Source organism: Phyllostomus discolor, chromosome 8 (assembly GCF_004126475.2).
Source record: "Phyllostomus discolor isolate MPI-MPIP mPhyDis1 chromosome 8, mPhyDis1.pri.v3, whole genome shotgun sequence".
NCBI classification, from domain to species: domain Eukaryota; kingdom Metazoa; phylum Chordata; class Mammalia; order Chiroptera; family Phyllostomidae; genus Phyllostomus; species Phyllostomus discolor.
In genome coordinates this window covers 88210945-88234937 of record NC_040910.2, presented here as the reverse complement: position 1 = coordinate 88234937, position 23993 = coordinate 88210945, and the positions used below count along the sequence as shown (strand labels likewise).

General features: G+C 44.9%; 1 protein-coding gene across 1 annotated transcript in view; it reads right to left on the bottom strand.

Moving 5' to 3' along the window:
• PRKCA (protein kinase C alpha) overlaps positions 1-23993 on the bottom strand; it is a 356244-nt gene that overhangs the window by 188748 nt on the left and 143503 nt on the right. Inside the window, exon 3 of the mRNA XM_028520046.2 lies at positions 20414-20496. Within this exon, the coding sequence (XP_028375847.1) occupies positions 20414-20496 (83 nt within the window). The remainder of the gene's footprint in view (positions 1-20413; positions 20497-23993) is intronic.

Here is a 23993-nt window from a genome sequence, read left to right as displayed (position 1 = left end):
GAGGATTCATTTCATCTTCTCCTAGAAATTGGAATTTGTCTCACACTGGCCCTCTTTTCAACATACATTCTTCTAACTTAGGTCTCCTTAAAGGATAGAAACTGAGCCAGACTAGACTCATCACTCCGTAATTGGATATTTACTTTCAGTTGTCCTAATTAGCCAAAAAGAAAAAAAAATCTTGTCATGTATACCACTCTTCTGGGATCCTAGAGAGAGTAAGTGTGAAAAGCGACTCAGAATTAGAGAAAAAAATTCTCTGTGGTCATGCACTACCATTATCTTCATAGATGAGTTTACATCTGGATGTTGAAAACGTTTAAAAATGATAAAAATGAGATTTCTGATTCTGACAGTCATTACACTCTGCACACCCATCACTGCAATATACCATTACGACTATATTTGTACTCCTGCAGTGTCTAAATACGAGTTAGAAATTGCCACATCCTTTCAATATCTGTGAATGCACTTGTTAGAGAAACTGCCGACTGCGGCAGAAACCCTGTAAATGTCAAACATTTTTAGTACTTTTCTTTGGGTGGCGGGTAACTTCCACACCAGAATTAGCCGAAGCGCAGCTCGGTTGGTGATGAGTGGGCCGGTTCCCACCAAGTCCTGGCGACGCCGCGTGGCACACAGAATCTGAAGAGTCTCATCGTTCTAGGCCCCTGGCCTCCCAGTATACCAACGATGCTCTGGATTGAGACTTAGATCACTGCAGTGTTTGTTTTTTAAATATTCTATGGCAGAATTAACAAGAAATAAAATCAGGAATGGCAAACACGGGAGAATTTCACTGAGTCTAAAATAGCAGCTGCAGGGGGTACTGGAATCACTCTACTTTTCCTGTTAAGTCTGGGAGCAGATCTTCTGGGTTTCAGAAGCCCAGCCATCAACTGTCACTTGGGAAACAAAAGGGCAGGATCCTAGAGTTAGAAAAGAATGTGGTCAATTGTTCTTGTAGCTCAAACAGAAAGTATAAATTATATAATAGTAAGTATGGACACCTGAAATTCAGGGGGGAAATGGTTGCTCACTGCATTAACTTGGACAAGCTGAATTAAAAGTGCTTTTTGATTGCAAAATAAATATAAATAGACCTTTTCATTCAAAGTCATCCTGTTCTTCCAACAGCTCAGAAATCCAAAAGCCGCTTTATTCAATACCCTTCTTGTAGCAGTGGAGCAGGCAAGTTCTGTGAGTGACCAGCAGTCCTACATAGCAACAAGAACTGTACTCAACCACGACCAAGGTAAACCCACTCCCAGAAACATGTGCCAGGGGACCAGTTCTCAAACAGAGTGAGCCCACCGGGAGTGCTCTAAACACAGACTCACACCCAGGGTGCCCATTCAGCACTTCCGTGGCACCTGAGTATGTGCCGGTCCAGCAAGTGCCCAGGTAAAAATGAGGCTGTGGGGGGTGGATCTGAGGACACTACTCCAGGGAACACTGAGGAGCATGGGGGTAGGAGATTGAGTACTTACCCAGCACCAGGTTCTTTAATTGTCATCACTCCCCCATTTGACCCTCAGTGCAACTGCTGGGAGCATCACCACGTGAAAGGTGAGTAAACAGACACCAAGAACAGTTGTAGTATTTGGTGGGAAGTGAGAAGGCAAGAGGTAGTCCCACGGCAGTGAGGGGTCCCCGACACCTTCCAGTTGCTTCCTTAGACCCACCTTAGACCCTAATCAGTTAAATCATATCCATGGTAAAATACCCTGCATTAACATCTGATTGGGCTACCTTGAGACTTGCAGACTCGCTAAATAAAACATTCTAACTGGGAAGCCTTGGAGAACTCGCACAATCATGTGCTGGTATTTTTCATCTAAGGAGCCAGTTTCCACCTCTCCCCTTTAACTTTTGGCTTGCTCCTTTCCTGCCCACTCAACAATCTCCCCAAACCCTCACCAGTCCATGGTAATGACCTGCCCCTGACCAAGGATGGAACTCACTACCTGTATTTCAAACAGGAAGTGCCCATTGCTTATGCTTTTTGAGGCTGTTACGGCTGATGACCCACATGTTTCTTTTGTGTTTGTGGGTGTCAAAGTTATGTCTTTAATGTAAGCTCCAAAAATACAAGAGCTCCATGCTTTGTACAATATGCATCGTAGCACAACAGTTAATAAAGGCTCTGTGTTGGTAATGACCTGCAGTATCTCTCCATTATCAGGGAGTCCCTGCCACTGTGTAACAAAGCAACTCCAAGATCTGTTTCCATGACAACGGCAGCATCACACAGGAAAGAGAAGAGAGTACAGAAAGGCTCTTCAGAAATTGGTACCAAAATGCATATCCAGTTTAGGAGACTAAAAACAATGTTTGTGCATTAGATTTGAAGTTGAAATCTTTTTTTTTTCTTGAATGTGTCCTCTAATGAAATAACTATTTTTAAACACCTAATAGGAATTGATTCAGAACACTATAAATACCACCCATCTGCCAAATTTCAAGTCTAAAATTAGGTTACCAGGTTCATCAATTTCCCTTACAAGATTCTGGCAGAAACAGATCAACTATCTCTGACAGCAACAGCAGCGAATGCTGACGGGTCAAATGCTGTGATAAATAAACAGCGCTCATTGAACAATGACAAGCTTATGGAAAACTCCCCACACCATCATTTTTCTTGAATAACATTAAAATGGGAAATATCTTATGAGATAGGAATTTCCTTAGAAGGCCCTTCAAGCCATTTACCAAGCCACACACTGAAAATAACTCACAGCAGTGCGTGTTATAACTGAATCACACACCATAAACAAACTCGAGAGGGGAAATCACGTTTTCCTTTTCGGCTGTGCTCGTCATGGCCAGCCATGTTCGCTTTTCTCTCTCAGACGAGGGAAAATAAGATGAAATGCCAAGCAACTTGAGTAACCTCTCCCTGCCTAATACTTGTTTCTACCCCGGTTATTTCATGCATTGGTCATCAAAGAAGAAAGGGCCCTCTGACTAAAAATACACCGGAACAACAGCCAGAATCGGGGCCTCTTTTGTTCTCAGCCACTGGGAGGTAAGGCTCTTTCACCTCCACGTGTCCCAGGTTATTTCTGACACTTGCCTTGTTCTCTGTTTATTCTATTTCCATAAACCAAAGGGAGGCTGCAGCCTCCGCAGCACCCCCGGCCCACGCACTCACCGGCAGGCTCCACACAAACAGCGCGGTGGCCACTTTTCCACCTTGTCACAACTATAAAGGTCGGACATCAAAATGAGATGGCCCTCGCACAAAGAACTGTTTTTCTTTATTCTCAGGAACCATCCATTATGCTGAGAGGCCACAGCTGGCTCAGGACAAACAGGAATTCTGTATAACATCTGGGTTAACTCGAGGCGAATCTCCCCGATCATGTACTTGCTAACTCAATAATTAATTTTTTACTGAGAGCCAGCCAGATGCCAGATTGAGGGTAAGTGTGGAGGCTGGGGAGGCGAAAGACAGGGTTTGCCCTCCCGGGGCTGCAGTGCATGGTGGTGACCGAGACCGTTACGGCGCAGTGTCACAGCCGTCTTCAGAGAGGTAGCACAGGGAGAATGAAATGGGGGTGTGTGACTGAGCTGGCGGTGGAAAGGAGCCTGGGGCCATAGAGCAGGTGGTCGGAGAAAGGAGATGCCAAATGTGATTCTCAAATGAGGACGGAGCACCAGTCAGGCAGCAGGGGAGACGGGCACTGAGAAAAGCCATGTCTTTAGAGCATCACCTCGGCCCCCAGTGCAGCTGCTGCTGCCCTTCTGGGCAGAGTGGGGCTGGCATCCCAGGCACACTTCGTGGGGCTCCTTGTTCCGGAGTCCCTCTTCTACTGTTAGAAACATCTGCTCTTTGGAAGTTCTTCTTGGTGTTTATGCCAAACTTTGCCTTCTTATAACATCCATTAGATCTGGATCAGCCCCTGGGATTCCAAAGTCAAGTCCACCCTTGTTTCTAGAATGGAAGACAGCTCTCATCAACTCCTACAATTTATTCCTTTCTTTGAGCTGAACATTCCTGACTCATTTTCTGGGGCTCCGTACTCTTGTTTCCTGACCACACCACTGCCCTCATACCCCCTTAAGATCTGATGCCCACATGGAACTTCGTCTGGTCCCCACAGAGGAGTGCCACCTCCCTCGCCCTGGGGGAGCCCTGCCGCGGGTGACCAAAGCCGCTCCAGTCGACAGTGAGTTATTGAGATACCTGCTTTGCTTCAATCAACTCTGATTATGTATTATCAGGAACTACTATGTAATGAGAATATTATGACTGAATGCACATAATTATTGAAGCTCAAAATACCTCAATACAAAATGCTCCTCACTAAAAAACAAAGAACAACAAAACTTAGAAGTACAATCACCAAAGAACCAACAACTCATTTGGGTGAGAGGAACTCATCATAAGACTTTCTCACTGTCTTTTTGTCATCAGCAGATCAAGAAACCCATTTAGTTCAATTGCATCTGAAAACCCCTCGTGACATCAGGTGAGTAACAGGCTCCCCCCTCTGCTGCTGAGACGAAGTCACAGCACTAGCAATACCGACAAAAAGACACTCCCAGGCACATAGTGCAGGCAGTTACGTCTAGAAGGCAATCAGCCCTCAACAACTTGAGCATAGACTTCATTGTTGCCTACTTAACACTGATTCTCCTCTTCTTTTGTTACTGGACTGCCTTGACTTTGTTCTGGGTTGGAATATACCTGAGCTAAAATAGAACAAACCAAAACCTACATTTTTTTCCAGGTAGGAGTGGCTAATAGGATGGGAACAGAAGTTGTTGCACTGGGTTTCTGGGGGAGTCCTTTGAAAGGGAGCAGACTCAATGAGCATCTGTGTTTTTGACCTTCGCCTTTCTGTCTCCTGTTGCTTGGGACACGATGGGATGGAATTGAAGCAGCCGGCTGACAAGTAGGGCAACAACAGTGAGAACGAAGAAACGAAAGCTGCCAGATGAGATGGCGGCACTGAAAAGCAGAAGGAGCCGGGTCCTCCGAGGGATCTCAGAGCCACCGTGTGAGCCCAAGGCTGCCCAGTTCCAGATATTTTGGTATGTGATGAGGACAAAATCCCTATTTAACTCAAGCCACTGTTTGGTCAGGTTTTCTATTGCTCATGTCTGAACCCAATCCCAAACTAATGCTCAGCATGTAGCCATGTAGACACCTGCAACGAAGAGCCTTGCCATCACACTGTTGGGCAAGGAGACATTCTCAGACGGGCGGGGATGCTCCACTGAGACCACAATCCTGGAGAACACTGCGCTTGGCTGCAGTTCCATGACAGGGACGGCACTGGGGAGGGGTGCAAGTACTTCAATGAGAATTTGAGAGCTTTTTAAAAATTGTTCTATTCCAACCAGGTTAAATCCAGAAAAATAATGTGAGTCTAATTATCTTAAAAATCAAATTATCATCACATGATTTCAATTTCCTAGGGTCCCTTCTAGTTCCTGCCTCCCATCACATAAATTCTGCCACAGTACTAATCACAGTAACAACTTCATATTAAACTTTTGCACCGAGCATCATATAAACATTTTTGCATGTCTTTATAATCGTCATTCTTAATGCCCACCTGCATTCTATCACACTGATGTATCACCATTGACTTAACAACTCCCTGCTGACTGACAAGAAAGTGAGTGGAAGAAAACGATGGCTGCGGAGGGGAATCTAAGAAAGAAACACCACTCCCTGCCAATATCTAGCCATGCCATAATTTTCGATGCTTAGATCCTATTAGATATAAATGATTCTCAAGGTTTTAAATTTGACACTTATCCCACTTATCCAAATACACAGAATCTGGCAGTTAATTAGGTATTCTAGCTAAATGAGATCGATAACAGACATATTATTTTTCAGTGAACTTTACAGACCACATATTGTTAGCATTATGAAGAACATCAAAACCTACTTTACCAGAGCTTGTTTCTGGACACATTAACTAATTTTTTTTTAATATACAGAAAAGGGATAGTGCATCTCAGTTTGCTTACAAACTAGGAGATCACATTGAATTCTGTATTTCTTAACTGCAAACACATAGAGGCCTTATTCCATGTTATAAATAAATGGGTTTTTGAACATAAAGCCATTGATAATTGTATACTATTTTAAAAGACCTAAGGCAATGCATTCCATTTCCAATGGAAAAAAAGAATTGTGCAAACAAGCTTAAAACAAATTTTTTGTGTGTTTGCCAGTGTTATAATATGTAGCTTTTAATAAAACCCTGACCCAAATGCCAGCAACTTCGGAAAAGAATTTGGGTGAGGGGAAGAAGAAAGTTGTTTCATTTAGGAAAAACCACCATCTTTCTCCTAATCTTCAACACACAATTTTAACATATACAGCTAGCTGTAACACTTTACACAATCCCTATGCGCTACAACAGAGACAAGATCTAAACACAATCGTATATTTAAGCACTGGACCAAGGCTTCATATAAAAATACCACCCTCCTTTCCCCGCCACATGTCTAAAGTATGACATACCTTCCCCAACGTCTGCAGCCATGCAGGGATTTTTAGGGAACTTTTGGGCATGATCTTAATTCCCAACCCCTGGCTCTTCGGCCTCAGTGACCAAATACCCTTTCCTATGTGTTTAATTATTTTGGTTAATATGGTGACAATTAAAAGTCAAGGTAAATTTTAAGTACTAAGATTTCTGATTTCTTGAGCTTGAATTATATACCATGATGCTGATGTAGAAATGAAGGGGGCACTGTGGTGAATTGAGAAAAGTTTCTCAGTTTTACCAATTGTGATTTATTCTTTCCTGTGACCTCTTTCCCCGTTGTCTCAAACCACAGCAAAAGGACACTGCCTTTCTTATTCTTGCAGGGCTGAGGTTACGGAAGTCATCCAAAACACATCTCAGTCTGTTCTTGGAAAGTCCTGCTAGCTGAGCGGCAAGTCTACTGAGCGTGGAGAACAAAGATAAACATATTTCATGTTTTGCACAAAAACAGAATTTGTATAACCACACGACTTCATAGTTGTGATCTCAAAAAAGGGAATTTCTCTATCTTTTTTTTGCAATTAATGTAAGAACACTGAATCTCCAAGCATCTGAAGTATGAGAGGTGGAGATGGTCTAGTAAAGATGCAGTTGCAGTGTTTTATTCATTTAACCTGTGTTTATTTTTCCTTATATACTCACCGGTGATTTATTTGTTCAGCCTAGTGATATTACAGCTAAAAATAATCATTCATTAGGAAAAGTAGAAGCAATTTCAACAAATAGGGAATGTTTATTATTTTATATTGAGTTGAATATTCGACTCTTAACACTTTTCTACATACAAAATGCAAGTATCTGGAAGGTTCTTCACACCCGCACTATGGAAGAATGTAGTGTGTGGTAAGCACTTCCTGAAGATTTGACATTTGATCATAGTGTCCATTGGGTGGTTAATTTTTTTCTTAGGAGCCCCATGATGAAAAGACTTAAAGATGAATTTGAGAAAAAAACAGAAGAAATTGGGTTATCAGGTTCTGTTAAGTTGCTACATATATATCTTAAGTTTTTGTTCAATAGTTTATATCTACCTATTACATAAAGCAAATTTGGAGGGAAAAGAAGATTATGAAGAATATATTGTTGGGTTATTTTGAAGATACATCCAGTCACATAGTAGGGCTTAGATTTAACCAGCATGGCCAGTTTGTTAACTATTTGGTATGACATCATAATCACAAAAAAGGAAAAGTCTCTATTTACCCTGAGGCATTTCCTTTAGGTTATATTATCAGAAGGAATCAAAGAGAAAAGACCCTGTAAGATTTTTCATGTCTCTTGTAAGAGTAACATGCATTCATTCATCCACCTGACATACATTAATTGAGCACTTATTTTGTGCCAGTTCTAGGTTAAAGAGAAGAGTAAGTAAAACAACGTCCCTGCTTTCATGGTGGTGGAAGAGACAAACAATAATCAAGTAACTAATAAACACTATGGTTTAGGTGATGATGGGGGCTATGAAGTACACGAAGGAGGAAAGACTAATAGAAAATAATGAGGGCAGGGTCATCTGAGGAGATTCTTGAGTGGCATGAATGAGCATCCCCTGGGAATGAGCTGCATATAGAAGAATCCACCTATGCAAAGGCCCTGAGATGCAAATGCTCTGAGATGCAAATGAACTTGGCATGTTCTGGTCAGGGAGGTGGAGAGGAGCCAGACTACAGTCATGATGGGCCTTGCTGACCAAGGGAAGAAGTTCATATTTTATTCTAATAATCAAAGGAAGCCACTGAAGGGTTTAGGCAGAGCAATACAATGACATAGCCTGCCTGATACATGCAAGAAACCACTCTGGCTGCTGTGTAGAGGATAAACTGTAGGAGGCAAGAGCAGAAATGAGGAGCAAGTTAGGAGGCCACTGGGCAAACTGTATTTTTTATGAGGTTATTTTTGTTGGAGTCTCCCATCATTAGGCCCCTAAATGAAACATTTACTATGTGAGAATATGATCGAATTTAAGCAAACACCTCCAAATCAAGAGTGGGCATGTGGACTCACAGAGAAGGTTTCAGTTATGGGAGCAATTCCTTTTTAAATGTTCAACTTACCATTTTCTTTCCCATTCTAGTTCTCTGCATTAAGTTACTCTAAATACAGATTTGTAATGAAAAAAAAAAAGATTAAAATTAACTACCTTAATCTTGGTGCATACTGCAAGCTTAGCAAATGCTAAAGAGAACCACCTGCCTTTCTAATTTTAAGACCTGCTGTGTGAACTCCTCTCCTTTTTCAAGTGTCCCTGGTCTTTTGTGATTAATTTTAGTAACAGGAGAATGACCTGCTTAAGTCCAAATGAGTCATGATACAGCATAATATCTAGAAACCTAACATCACCCTCCTCCACGGACAGTGTCATTTCCAAATATGAAAGTCTCATGTTTTCAATATTCCTACTCTGTGTTAACACTGTAAAGCTCCCTGCCTTGAAAAAGAGGTTTGAAAAGACAGGCTAGGGATGTGCCAAATACAGAGAGCAAGCAACATGTAAATTTCCTTCTGAAAGGTATTTGTCTTAGGCAGGTTTACGACAAGACAAAGAAAACCCCTTGGCTGTTATAAAACAAGTTTAGAATCGGTGCACTTTAAAATACATTCTTTCACACAGTAATCTCATACTAAGATAAGTTTCTCATGAGCGTGAAAGCAAGTGACCTGAGTGAGTCCCACACAGACTACTGACCCTGGCCCAGCTGGACAGACAACAGACGTGCACCTAGGACAGCAGTGGTCACACCGGACAGAAACCAGAGCACAGCCACGTAGGGAGTGTCCCTGGTGCTCTCTGTCACCTCTCGGCCTCGAGAACTGTGACTGGTTAAAACCTCTCCAAGTTAACTGCATAATTAGCAACTACTTCAAGGATTATAAATCTAAAATATGCAGTTGACAAAACAAGCATTTCCTCTCGGTGGATTTTTTTTCCTTCCCATCGACATTTAACCAAAACCTGTTCACCAGGTTAAAAGTGGTCACACAGTTAGCAAGCACGACTCACTGGCCATCATGCATGATGTTATTTGGCTTAAATATTTTTCAAGCACTGAAGAGTCCCTCCATAAGAAAAAATCTTTTTAAAATAATAAGGAAATTTACTATCTAACAACTAACTTTTAATCAGGAGATGGCTGGTATTGATTCTGAGAGAATCTCATGAAACATTTTAGATATTTTACTCAAACCAAGGAAATGATTTGCATTCTGTTTTGGGATCAGAGATTTTACTTTTTCATTCATTCACTCATTTAACAGTGATTACTTACGATGACTCAGAAATCATACAAAGCATTAGAGATACAGAGATGAACAAGATATAGGGGAAGGAAAATATTACAGTATAACATAACCAAAATAAGTCTCCCCATGATAAATTGGACAGCAATGGCCTGAGGGACCAACCCCGCCCAGGACCCACCCCCTGTGTGTGCGCACTCTGTGGTGGTGAGTTAGTTCTGCGTGTGCACCTGACGGGACCAGGGGACACCCAGACACACGTTTGGTCACATTATTCTGGGTGTTTCCATGAGGACGTGATCTTTGGATAAGATTAACATCTAAATCAGCAGACTGAGTAAAGATGATTGCCTTCCCTAATAAAAGCCCGAATAGAACAAAAAGGCTAACCCTTGGCCAAACAAGAGGGAATTCGTCCTGCCTGATGGCCTTAGAACTGGGACACGGCTTTTCCTGCCTCTGGGCTCCAGCTGAAACACTGGCTCTTCTGGGTCTCGAGCCTGCTGGCTGTCGCACTGGAACTGTACTATTGGCTGTCCTGCGTCCCCCCCTTGCCAACTCACCCTGTAGATCTTGGGACCTGTCAGCCTCCATAGTTGCACGAGCCAATTCCTTATAGTAAACCTCGTTGTGTGGCAAATAGACATACACAGTGTATGGGTTCTGTTTCTCTGGAGAACCCTGATGAATCTGCCTTCACGGGGACCAAGGGGACATCAGGAAAGATTCCAGCAGAAGCTCATTAGGTTCGTGTGCACTGCGGCTTGCCCTCCGGGAAAAGCAGAGCACCACGTCAGAACCCTGTGCTACTGGTGTCCTGCAGAGGCCAGTGTGAGGGAGAACCAAGGCGTCCTGGCCAACAGCCCCGGCAGTCACCTTGTGGGCCCCTGCAGAACCCCTTGGGAGACATGAGACAGGAGAGCAGCGCGATCACGTATGTATAACAACTGGAGTACCACGGGGCGGCCAGCCGCATACAGGAGAGAGAGTCCAGCTCAGTAAGGCCAAGTCATAGCACACGATGAGGCCATCAGTGAGAGGGCGGCTGTGACGATGGAGACGGCAGACGGGGCAGAGCCCACAGAACCTGGAGATGTCTTACAGATGTGGGAGACAAAGGAGATGGAGATGACCAAGTTAATCACAAGGCTGCTGGCTCGGGAGACTATGTAAAGCTGATGGTCTGGCATGGTTCCAACACAGACTAGTAAGCACTGGCCTGGAAAGTGGAGAAGACGCAAGGAGAATGGCCAGGGTGACAGCCATCAAGCAAGACATAGTTGACATGAAGAGCTTGGGCACTCTGTCCACATCGAGGATGCCACCTGGAAAACCCTCACACGGTCAGGACTACTCAGCACCTAATGGCGATGTGACAGGTATCATGACAATGGCGCCCTTCTTAGAACCTGGCTTTTGCTTCTGGCATGTCAGTCTCGAAATATATGTTTGGGGAATATGTTGGATTATAAAAACAGAAGTGTTCAATGAATAAACAAAATGATTATGAAAACTGACTTTCCCACTGCCCACCTCCTCTCTCGCCGGCACTCGACTCCGTGATTGACAGCATCTGCACACAGCTCTGGTACAACATCACAGAGCCGCTGCCGGGGAGGGTCCCACTTGCTTCATCTCTCTAGCCATTATCAAAGGCTACAGCATGCCTAGTAAAGGGGTTCACTTGATTGCTGGGATGGTTCCTTTTGTCTTTGACCTCACTGTAAACAAATAAATGTCACAGTGATAATGCTAGCTAGAAAATCCTCGATAAACCTTCCTGCCTTTCCTAGCCCCTAGCAAATGTATTTTTTTATTCATAGACTCTCCCTGCGTCTCCCGCTGGAAATTTGTTAAGTAGCAGAAGCAGAAAACAGAGCCAAGGTGAGGAAGGTGCCAGCTAACTGAATGGGACTCACACACTGGCTTGCTGAAAAGCGACTCACTGAGGTGCAGGGACACGCCTGTGGCGTGAGCCGAAAAGCTGTGTGGGCTGGTCTTCAGCTTTGGGTGAAGCCACCTGAAATGAGTCTTTCCAGAAACCCAGTGTCCTGGGAAGTCCTACCTCCCACTTTCTTGAGAAAAATTCAAACGAAGTCTCCAAACTGCTCCAGGCTCTCACTTGGTCCCATCAGCCCAGTGTGCTCTAGTCTAAACTAGGATGCATGGTTGATCTTGCTTATGAGTGCTTTCATTGTTAATATTTTAGGGTTTCATCCTTTCAAATCTCTTACTGTTTTAAGATTTCTCCTACTCACAGTGAGCCTAGACTCTGTCCACAAAAACAGAGCCTTCATAGGCAGAAAAACTGCCCCTTAAGTTGGCTTTGCTGATCAACCATGTGACCAACCAGTGACTCGACGTGGTTCAAAGCTTAACACACCCTTTACTACTGGGTCCCAGTGAGAGTCACTTCCCCACTCCTGCACCTTGATTTCCACATCCGTACAATGGGAACAATGATATACGCCTTGTGCATTTACATATGTGATCCACTGAAGTAATTATCTGAATGAAAATCATGTTTATTCATGTGTGTGGCTTCCCACTAAGGATAAACTGAAGACAAGGACCATGGTTTTTTTTAACCTTTGCATCTCCTAGCCCCAGGCACAGAATGAATGCTCAGGAAATGTTGAATAACATATAATGAATAAATACAAGAGAAGCCCTGGGCACAAGAAATGCTAAACCTACGTCAGACAACGTCATGCAGACTCAGTGACTTGTAGAGCAAACCTGTAGCTCTGGGTTCCCGATGATTCGGACCCCAGGGACTGGCTCCCCAGGCCACATTTCTGGCAAGAGTTCTCACGTACAGATTATTCTGATTGTTCGAACACCACTGACTGGCTGATAGTCCTAAGTCTCTTGTACAGGTCAGGAAAAATAAATAAGGAAGCCATCCTACCAATTTCGATCGCAACCAGTCCAAAGGCTATATTGCCCAGAGGCACCATTTTTAAAACTCAAATCCCAAGAATTAAGACAATGGTTTCAAATGGCTATTGTGAAAAGCAGGAGAGCCCATCAGTGGTGGCTCCCCCACTCCCACAAAGTGCCACGGTCACAATGGTGATGAAACATCCATTCCTAGGTGCTCGACCCAGTCAGTAACTGTCTCATGTGCAGCTAAAACTATTCAGGTAACTGGAGACCAGATAAACACAACTGGCAATAGAGTCAGGTTAACAGACCTTCATCCACGCATTCTCTGAAGTTCAACAACATTTTTTCTGTGCCAGGTTAGGCACTGGGCTCTTGGCTTTTAAAGGGAAAAGACACAAGATCTGCTCACAAAGCATTCACTGTGTAGGTGTAATTTGTTAAGCAACAAATCAATTTTGAATTGTTATTTCAAAAACAGAAAACCACACAAGCATCAACCAGAAGTGCCCCAGAGAGGTTACTCAGTGATTCCTGGGTGCCCTCCACACTCCGCACAAAAACGCCTCCCTCCAACCTGATGTCGAGGGCAGTGCTTAACCTGCACGAGAAAGACCACTTTGTAACCTAACTCTTTCACCTCCTATTGGGCCCAGTGCTACCCACCTCAGTCCCGCTCCTTTTCCCATCTGGCCCCACTGGACTTTTGGCAGCTTCCCCAAACAACACTACCAAAGGCTAACAACTTGCCAAGAGCGGAGATTTTGAGAAGAATGTGCTACTGGCCTTCTATGCCGTTCTAAGAGTGGAGTTCCAAAGATGTTTGAGCAGTGACAACTTAAACAGTTGGATTAAGCTGGAAAGCCCCAGGAGCCCTTGAAAACAGGCCTTTGGCTAAAAAACGAGGCACCCTGTCATCACACACATGCCCCGTCTCACTGGCCAAATCCTGGGAGGCGGAGAGGACGGACATTCCACCGCCCAGCTGCCTCCCATAGCTCTCACCAGAACTGCAGACCAGGGGGCAAATCTCTGGGGCCCCTTTTAATTCCCAGCTGGGTTAACTGGCACGAAAGTAGCGGGAGTCCCTTCCCTTGCAGGACATGCTTCTTCTGCTGTGAATCCGGTACAGAGAAGAATCTACCCACCAAGGGTCAGAGTTAGCACAGGAATTATTTGCTGGGGTTACTTTCCTGAAATAACTTGTTGTTAAGGTTTCCCATGGCATCGCAGCACGTGAGGAATGCCACCTGTGGGCGAGTGCAGGGGGGATCCCAGGACTTGGCCAGGGCTTCCTCAGAGGTGGATGCAGGGGTGAGCCCTCCAGGGTGTGCAGAACACTGCGATTTCTCTTGCAGGTGTTCCTTTTACCAAGCTTCTTGCAAATACACGTCACTTACATCTGTATGCCACTGGATAGCAGCAGCCTTTGGCAAGAAGTGTAACTCCCTTAAGCCAGAAGGGAGACATGAAAATACTGGTCTGTTTGTAAAAGAAAATTTTGAAAAGAACTGCAGTCTATCTGAAAATGTCACCACCTTCAGGAAACCTTCCCTCATTCTCCCATTAGATGCTCTCTCTCCCTCTGCTTAAACTAAACAGCATTCTGTTTCTCCTCCTCCTATGCAGCTATCATATGCAATCTTATAGGGTAATTATTTGCATGCTTGCCTCATCCGTGTGATGCAAGAGACTGTATTGGCAGGGCAGCAATGAAACTGTCTTCACCTTCATATCTCCGCAGCATAAAGCCCTTAATAAATATTTAGTGATGGAATAGACCTTAGGGCTGAAAACAACCTTAAAGACCACTGAGTTTATCCTCTATATTTATAAAAGAAAATCAAGGTCTGGAAAGCTTTGTGGGGAGCCGGCAGGACAGCCAGTTCCCACTCCAGGACCCCTGTTCCCTCTGCTGACTTCCAAATGCCACTTTTTAGCGCCAGCGCCTTTCACAAAGCTCACTTTACTGAGTTCAAGCACATAAAAATCCATCGGGTATAACTGGGTTTGCTCACAAAATTGTGATTTCTGTAGTAAATGTAAAAGCACACTTTGAGAAAATAGATTTGCTAATTAAATTTACCCCTAGATTTGTTTTAAATGTTTTGAGTTGTGTTATAAATGAAGCTTTGAAATGTTGGATTTTAAACAATTGAGCAGCCTCTCTTTATTCAAATGGTTTCTAAGACACCGAGAGGAACTTGAGGGCAGAGAATTCTCAAGACCACCATCGAGAACAGAGAGCAATTTTGCTTTCTGCACAGGCGGCCCTCCACGGAGTCCAGCTTCGTACCAGACAGTGCTTTTGCTTTGAAGCAATTTGCTCAATCGGTTCTATTTTTGGTTCTGTTTATAAGTCAATGCTCTCAGCTTCTTCAAATGGCTCAATTTTATGATCTTCGCAGGCTTGAAGCTGTGCCCAGATCAGAAGCAAGCTTCCCTGCCTTCTAACCCGGTAACTTCATCAGTGCCCCTATCCTGGGAGGCACCAGCCGACGTGTGCCACCACCTGCATGGATGTCGGCTGTCTCCCAGGTGAGGGGCACTGATGACCCGGGAAGTTATTTTTAAGTCACCTGAATTCTGTGCAATTGTATGGCTCAGATTTAAGAAGTGCAAAGTCCTGCATGACAAATTGCTCCCCAGATAGGCCAGGGGCGTTAGTGAAAATGGTCAAGGAAAAAAAAAAAAAAGACGGGTTAAACAAAAATGCAAAGAAAAATGCAAGGGAAGTTTGTTACCTCTAAAGCGCATTAAGACTTGTAACGGATTACTCCCTTCCCCTTTCCCCTCCCCAACCCCCCACACGTCCAGTGCACAGGGTGAGTGCCCCCAAGGTGATGTTTAAACACTTGCTCAGCATTTGTGTCATTTTATACATATCACGTAGGAACGTTTCTCTCCCGACAACTTTACACAACAAAAGGGTGTGTGTGTGAGTGTCTCCCCATTATGGCTTTAAAAGCAGAACTGAGATGGGTACAATGCTCTGAAAGGGCCATTTTGCAGCTTTCCTCATTTAAGGTGCACGGAGGAAGAAAATGACTTAATGTGCTAATAATCTATACACACACACATCTGGCAGGACCCGAGTGACCTGTTTTCCCTCTAGCGACACGGGCTCTGTGAACAGACGTCATTTAAGCTGAATGGAGATGATTCTAAGGACGAGGAGGAGTTCCAGACTGAAGGACAAAGAGACTGGCTTGCTGAAATCTTAGACAGCGAAGGGAAGTCTCAGACAGAGCCGGCCCCTTGAACCTCCACCAACCCTCCTCTGTCTCCCTCGTCACCACGCCATGGCCACAGCAAGGTCACGTTCTCCGTCCCCACCCCCCAAAGCCAAGCGCGGCCATATTCCCTATCTACCCGTGCACCATGTCCTAGTTCATGTCTCAACTTGGGGGGTAGGGGTGGGAGAAGAACTATTTCTACACACGGACCAGTTTTGTCTTATTTCTCTGTTGTCACATAAAATCTGGGATGTAGGGCAGGGGATGCTGGTGCCGTGCACCTGGAGACACAAATTCTGCACCAACTCAAGTGCCTTTCCAATTCCAAATGGGAAGAGTCCTGCATGTTCTGTGAGCCCCGTCCACCCCTTCTTTCCAGCTGGTGATTCCTGGCCTTAAAGATTCACGGCGCCAGTGAATGAGTTAACCTTTAATGCTACGTGCTCCGATTTCATTTTCCTTTGCTACTTGGTGTGCACAAGGTTGCACTTAAAGCCTCAGAAGCCTTGGCTTTTATCTCTAGTGGTGGCGGTAGGGAACGTCTGAGAGAACTCTGCTCACCTGGGCAGGTGGGGGGCAGGCCCAGAGACTGGCCTGATTTTCAGAGGGTCCTGCCACTGAATCCCAGAGCCCTTTCTCCTCCGAGGTGCCCCGAACTTCCTCATCAATTCAACAGGACTGTTCTTGGAGTCTTAAAGATTACCTGTGTTCAGAACAATGTTTAATTCTCTTCCTATCTGATTATGGTAATCTGGATTCTGCTGTTTCATTTTTCAGGACTTTTCCTTTCCTTCCATCTGAGAGATGGTGGAGCAGGCACAGTGCTTGTGGGCCTCATAAGGTCGGGCCTTCCCACCTGCAAATGCTCGGAGTCTGGTGGACTCAATGGAGGCTTCGTTAAGCCCAACATAAACTGTGCGCTCTGAGCACTCACGGTAGTGTGAAAAGGAATCTTAACTGATGAATCTTAAATTTTCAGGGAAAAAAATGTCTGAGGTAGTTTTTTCGCCTACATTATAAAGGGTGAGGCAAAAGTAGGTTTACAGTTGTTCATATAGAAAATAATAATAAATAATATAAGAATAAACTCTGCATTTTGTGTACTCACAACTATAAACCTACTTTTGCCCTGTATTTCTTTCTTCCTGATCCTTCTGCCCCTTTAACGGGCCTTTCTTGTGTCCTTTAGCACTTTTCTGAGCGTGTGAACAGAACTTGCAATGGTTCCACCAGGGGGTAGACCCCAACAAGCTCTGCTGAAGTACAACCAGGTCAGGGGCCCTTCTCTCTTCCCCCTAACAGCCTCCCAGCTTTTTAGTTCTGTGATTTCAAATTTGCTGGAAAAAAGGATGAAACAGGAAAATTCCTACCATCTCAGCTCAGCTCAGTGCCATGAAACCTTCATGCTTTTCCAACTACTCCCCCCCTACCCCCGCTGGGTACAGTTCATCTTGCACATTTGTAAAATAATAAAATTGCCCTGCATGAAAGACAGAGACACCTCCTGTGCTATGGCTGCAGAGAACCTAATCACAGGCCCCTTAACCCCAAGGACCAAAACTTCCTCCTTGGAAGAGAACACACAATTCTTTCCAAATCAGCCAGTCAAATCTCACTGATTCTTTTAAATGTCTCGTGTACTTCTTTTTCTCTCACATTAAAAAAAAGGTTCATCTCGTACCATCATTATTTCCAAGGATTATAAAATGTGAGGCTCAGTACCTACAGCAAGTCAACACAGAGTGAACGGAAACAGGCCTCAGCGGGACGTGGGGTCACGGGGGCGCCTCCCATCACATGTCACACCGAGCACACCATCCCTAAAGCTTCCTGCCTGGCTCTGGGCTCCAGGAGGAAAGGGACCACAGGGCAATCATTCACACAGCATAACATTTCCGAGTGTGAAAAAGGTCACGAAAAATAATTAACAGGCAAGAACTGATCTCTAGCGGGCATACACAAAGACTCGCCCTTGTCAACGAGACTGTCTGCTGGACACAGGGATGCACAGTGCCCGTCCAGGGATAAAATCGAGAGCCTACAGCGAAATTGCAACAGAATCACAGACGTGATCAGAGAGTTGGGCTGTGCTGCTTCAGGAAAGCGTTACGTCAGCATCGCACTCCTGGATTTATTTCCCCCTCCCTCCCCTCCCTCCTTCTTCCCTCCAGTCTGCCACAGTTCCTCAGATCTCTCTCCTGGGCCCTGGTCTCTTTTCTTTTCACTCCATACCCTCTGTTTAGGCTAGGTAACACTTTAAAAAAATCTTTATCTTTAGGACATATCCCACTTCTCACTTCCAATCCTATCTTCACACACAACTGTCTTCTCAATGTCCAACTTCTCAAATGTCGAAGTCAAACCCTTGGTCCAATTTACCCCAGAGCCTCAAAGATGCTCTTCCTTTGGGCCAGAAACATGGAAGTCTTTTTCAACATCTCCATCTCCTTGGTCCCGCAATGGCCAAGAACCACTGATCAGGCAGGCACCTCAGTGTACCCTGAGTGGGCTCACTCCGCCCATCCTCGTGGCCTCCACCTACTCCAAGCTCCCACCTCCTTGCCCTGGAGAGCGGGGCCCCTGTGCTTGTTCTCCACCTGCTGATGTCCCCCCACGTTCACCTGCACATTTGAGCCCACTTCCTACCCAGTTCATTTTCTACCAGGCAACCACAGCCACCTTTGTAAGACGCAACTAGGATCACATCATCGCTAGGGTAAAACCTTTCCCTGGGACTGAAATAATTGTAGGACTGTGTAAATGTAACTACTCCTTAACTAGGGGTAGGAAGCTCTACATTCAGTCCTTTGAAGGCACCCATGAGGCTGATGTGGCCCCCAGTGAAAACAGTTTGACACCCCCGTTTTAATGTCTATCTTCCCCTATATTAGGAGTTCAATAAAGTGTATTTGACTAAAAGAATAAAGAGGTGGAAGGAGGAAGGAGCAGGAGGAAGGAGTCAAGCAAAAGCTGTTTATAGCCCTATAGCTTGCACCACCCCCACGGCTCCCCATGCCATTCTTGATGGGGCCAGTATGAGAGGGGACACAAGAGAAATGAGCAAAGCTCAAATAGGAGGTGGAGTTGAGAATAACGAGCAAGGAGGTGAAAAGACCACCACGTGATGCTCTTCATTTGCACTCATTTTTATCTCTTTTTATTTCTTGCCCCACATGGAGATAAGAAAGGGGATTATGGAAAAGGGAGGCATGGATGACACCACATAGCTTTTTCGTATGCAGGCAAGTCACTCAACGTTCGTGGACTGGACTTCCTGGTCCACGAGGGTATCAAACAAGATCACCCCAGAGGTCCCACTGGCTCCCGCATTCTGTGAGTCTTTGCGGGACAGTGGTAGCTCAGAACTGGGGCACCCGCTCTATGCTGCCTCCGCCAGCATCTGAACTGAGACACAGCATGTCTCCACACACTGGGGGTCCCCCAGTAAGTTCCTTCATTACATGTGTTAAAAAATGCAAAGCTGAATTGCTCAGAGCTCCCTGTGAACATGCCGGCTCCTGGGGAGGGGAGAATTCAGCCCTGCCTCCACTGCAAACGCTGCTGTGAAATCGGTTTCCTGATGGGAATGAATGCGGAAGGTAGAAATCACTCAGAGCATATAATTTAAGTATCAGTGACTACAGAGATCCAGCAAAAGCAATTCAGAATAGAAATGCCTACTCTTCAGTCCTCCCCCGCAAAAAATTTTTTTCAGTTGAAATATTACTTTCCATGGAAACAAACCATGTTCCTTTCCGTTCAATATACATGGTGGGGAAAGCAGATTTACAGTTGTGAGGACGTGAAACCCAGAGTTTATTCTTGTATTATTTATTCATTGCTGTATTATTATTTTCCGTACCAACAACTGTAAACCTGCTTTCGCCCCACCCTGTATGTCTGATGTGGGTATTTCCCATGCCTCCTAAGGCCCGCTCTGCTGGGCTGGTCCCGTTTTTCAGTGCATCACAGATGCTCCATAGAGACAGGCAGAATTACACGCAGGTACACAAAATTACGTGTTCGCTCACGGGCAACTTCAGAGATCATCTGTTCGGTGGAACAGATGTTAACTTACTTAAACCAACAGGAGCGTTTACATGAAACGCAGCCAGGATCTCATGAAGTGAACTAGATATGTTTGTTACAGTGGCCAGAAGCAATGAAAGACCCACTAGTTAATGAACTAAAGAATGATTGATGTTGATTGTGAAATTTGTCAGCATATTCGGGAAAGACCTGCATTGTGTTCGGGAAAGCTATTCCCATCCATCTGGTGGACTTGGTCCGTGTGGCTGCCCTAAGCGGAAGACTGCAGAGGACCAGTCAGCAAGAAATTCTCCTCCGTCCCCGGGTGGTCCTGCCAGGGCTCAGAAGGACTGCACATGTGTTCACTGGTACGAGCCATGCAGTACCAGACCAACTGATAAGTCTTCTCATTAGCAGTAGAGGCCCAAACAATAGTTGTACCAGCATTAAAAAAATTAAACTCAGAAATTCTCATTGACATTGAGTAACAGCTCCCAGACTACTTACGTCAGTGTCGGGTCCCTTGTCCGCACCCGGACAAGAAAATGTGACAAATTCATGGCACCTCTTGTGAACCACAAAACAGCAAACTGACGGAGAGAAAAGAAAGTCGAAATTAGAATAAACCAGATTTAGTATACAAACTCTGTTTTCCAAAAGGGCTACATACTATTTATTAGCAGTCAATTTAATTTCACTACAGAATCTTAAATAGCAATCAGAAGGCATTTCATTCAAAATGCAGTGACACTTGGTGTTGATCGAACTCTGATAATAGAACCACACAATGCCCGCACCGACAGGATCAGGAGACCGGACCCGCAATACCCTTTCTTTGCAGTCGAAGGCGAGAGGGCTAGAGACTGTAAGACAGTTTCTCAAGGTATAAAAAACAAGAATCAAAATTTAAACTACTTTGCACTTTCTTACACCAACACAATCACGCTCACATAAATGTTTATAAATGTTACACACTGTAGGTGACATAAATTATAAACAGTTTATAACTATAGCCCTGGCTGGCGTAGCTCAGTGGATTAAGCGCGGGCTGCGAACCAAAGTGTCGCAGGTTCGATTCCCAGTCAGGGCACATGCCTGGGTTTCAGGCCATGACCCCCAGCAACCACATATTGATGTTTCTCTCTCTCTCTCTCTATCTCCCTCCCTTCCATCTCTAAAAATAAATACATAAAATCTTTTAAAAAAAGAGTTTATAACTATAAATAATGTATGAGTATCCCTAAGTGTGGGTTACAGAAGTTCCATAGCAACTTCTGGACCTGAGAAACTCATTAAGACACAGACCCTGTGTACAGAGAATAGCTCTTTGAAATAAGGCAAGGCTGGGGAATGCCCTTGCACCATCTTGTTTCTGCGTCCTTGCCATAACTCATATATAATGGGAGAGAAGAGAAGAGAAGAGAAGAGAAGAGAAGAGAAGAGAAGAGAAGAGAAGAGAAGAGAAGAGAAGAGAAGAGAAGAGAAGAGGGGAGGGGAGATGGGGAGGTAACGGGGTTGGTGGGGGGATGGATAAAGCCCAGAGGATGGAGCTGTGGGTATGCCAAGTCAGAAAAGTAGGATAATGGTTGTTGTTGTTGGTTTTTTTTCCTTTTTAAATAGTTACCTTTTAATGCAGTCATAATGCAATGTCATGGTGCAAGTAGGTTTTTTTAAAAAGAAAATGCAGGCTGGCCATCCAGCAGGCAGAGCTGGGCCTACAGGGGAACCACCCCAGGAACATGACAATTGAAGATCTCTGAAAAGAGCATCACTTTAGGAGCAGAGATGAGGGGTTCTTGTTCACTGCCCGCCACGCCTGCCCATCACACACAATCAGGGTGGGAGGCAGTGGGTGTGAACCACGGAGGAGACCCGCCCAGACCCTCGGATGAGGGCCTTTCCTTTCCACTGTGTTCCTGCCAAAGCAGGCGAGCTGCAGCACTGCAAGGGCGAAGAACACGGCGGCGGCACGAGAGGGCACACACGACTCATCTGCCCCCTCTGCCCAGGCACAGTGCCATCTTTCACCCCCTGGAATTAGGGGAAGAAATTACTAGAGAAAAAGGCTCGCAGGAGCCTCGAGGCTCTACCACCCTCATGTATTATGGATGTGGTGTTTTGAAGGGAAAATAAACATTCTGATTCCCTACTTAATCGTTCGAACGTGCAGGGCCTTTCACCTCTTTTTTTCCTTTTTTAAAAATCTATCTCTGCATTTATTAAGGAAACCTTTATTTATCAAATCCCTTTGGAAGGATAGTTTTTTTAATCTGTCCTTTCTACCCCTACTTACCCATCCACACAATTATATGTCTCAACAGTATTTCTATTATATGCCTCAAAAAAATCATATCTGACGAAGAACCAGGCCTTCAATGCACGGCATAATTTACAAGGTAGCAAAAAGCCCCCCACTGACCCCAAATACTTCTTCCCAGCCTGCCTTAGAGCCCCTGGCCTTACATGAAAGTCTCAGATCCAGCAGGGCCTGAATATCCTACAAGACATGGAGAGAAGGGCCGTGTCTTCCCAGAGAGCCATTCAGACACGAGCTACATGAAGGATAAAGACCCCGCAGGCCTGTTCAAAGACTGAAGATTCAGAACAGGTGGTCTTCAAAGGCAGCTACAGACCAGACCTATGCCTGAGTGATCGACCAAGGAGAGACAGCTGTGTTAGCCCTCCCCTCACCCCAACCTCCAGCGAGGGGAGCAGGGAAGAGGAGCTTCCTGATACTGGCTGACTCCAGCATTGGCCAGAGAAAGGTTATCTCAGAAAACTAAGCAAGGGCCAGAGACTCCAAAATCACCAATGGCTGGCCTTGACTTCTGGTTTCAAGTTCCAAACTAAATTGGGTAATGCATACTTTCTAAGACAATATGATGTGAACATTTGAGGAGTCTTGCTACTGTCACTGGAAAATGAGGGAAAAACTTAATAAAGCAAGAGAATGCGTTGGGTTGACCTGGAGATTGGACAGCACAGACTTTCCTGAGGCTGAAATTAGGAGCTATGGTTTTTACCCTTTTTATTTTGGAGTTCTAAAGGTCTTCATCTCATCATGTTATGGGGAGCAAGGGGAGCCAGGGAGCTGGGGAGCGGGTGGGGGAATAAGGTGCTACTTGTCACAGAGTACACTTTCAATAAATAGTTGCCTGGCCTTGGCAAGCGGAAAGGCAACATTAAGACAGCAGCTGCTCAGTTGGAAGACATGTAGACATAAGTCACAGTGGATTCCTTCTGCTCCGTGCTTGGTCCTGGAGCTGGACCGTTGGCCCTTGAAGTCCTTGCTTAAGCAAGCACAGGCTGGCCAATCAGACTCTGAGATGGAGCCTAGTGTGCAAAGACTTTGGGGCCCCTCTGCTTATATAACCGAATGAGAGGTTTTAAAATAGGAAGCTGTCCTGCAGCTTAAAGTCACAAAGTAAACCTTCATTCAATTATTTCCTAAGCACAAAATCGCTTTCCTCTAATCCTCGCTGAGATACGCTTGTGCTGCCCAGCAGTGATGGCTGACACGTGAAATGCACAGATCGCACTAAGCAAATGACGTGGGAAGACAAAAATAACCACAGTCTTGGCCTAATCACGCTCCTCAATGTTACGTGGCTTTAAAATGCAGACTGCTCAGTCTACTGATCCCTATCACACACTAATCTTACTTATGGAAGTAAACAAAGTGGAAATTAAGGAGAGTTCTGGCCATCTGTCAAAAGTACATTTCAGAGACAGAACAAGTGATAGTCACCTCCATTTGACTGAAGAATTCATAAAAATTAAAAAAAAAACAAACCAGCAGGTGTGCTGTGCCATTGCTGTGCTGACGTTAACGGTGACTCTCAGGTGTGCCCACTGGTTTAAAGAGAACAGTGCTCAGCAAAGGGCAGGCCGACAGCCAGACACCCCGTGAGGGAGAAACACCACTCTCTTCTGACACTGCACCTCCCCTCCCCCACTGAATTTGATAAGAGCCCATTTAGTGATAGTGAATTTTGGCCCATTAGACACACCTGGGTGACCCGAGACTGCTCTGTGTCAAATGTCGTCATCATACAAATGGATGATTCGGGACTCTTGATACTGAACG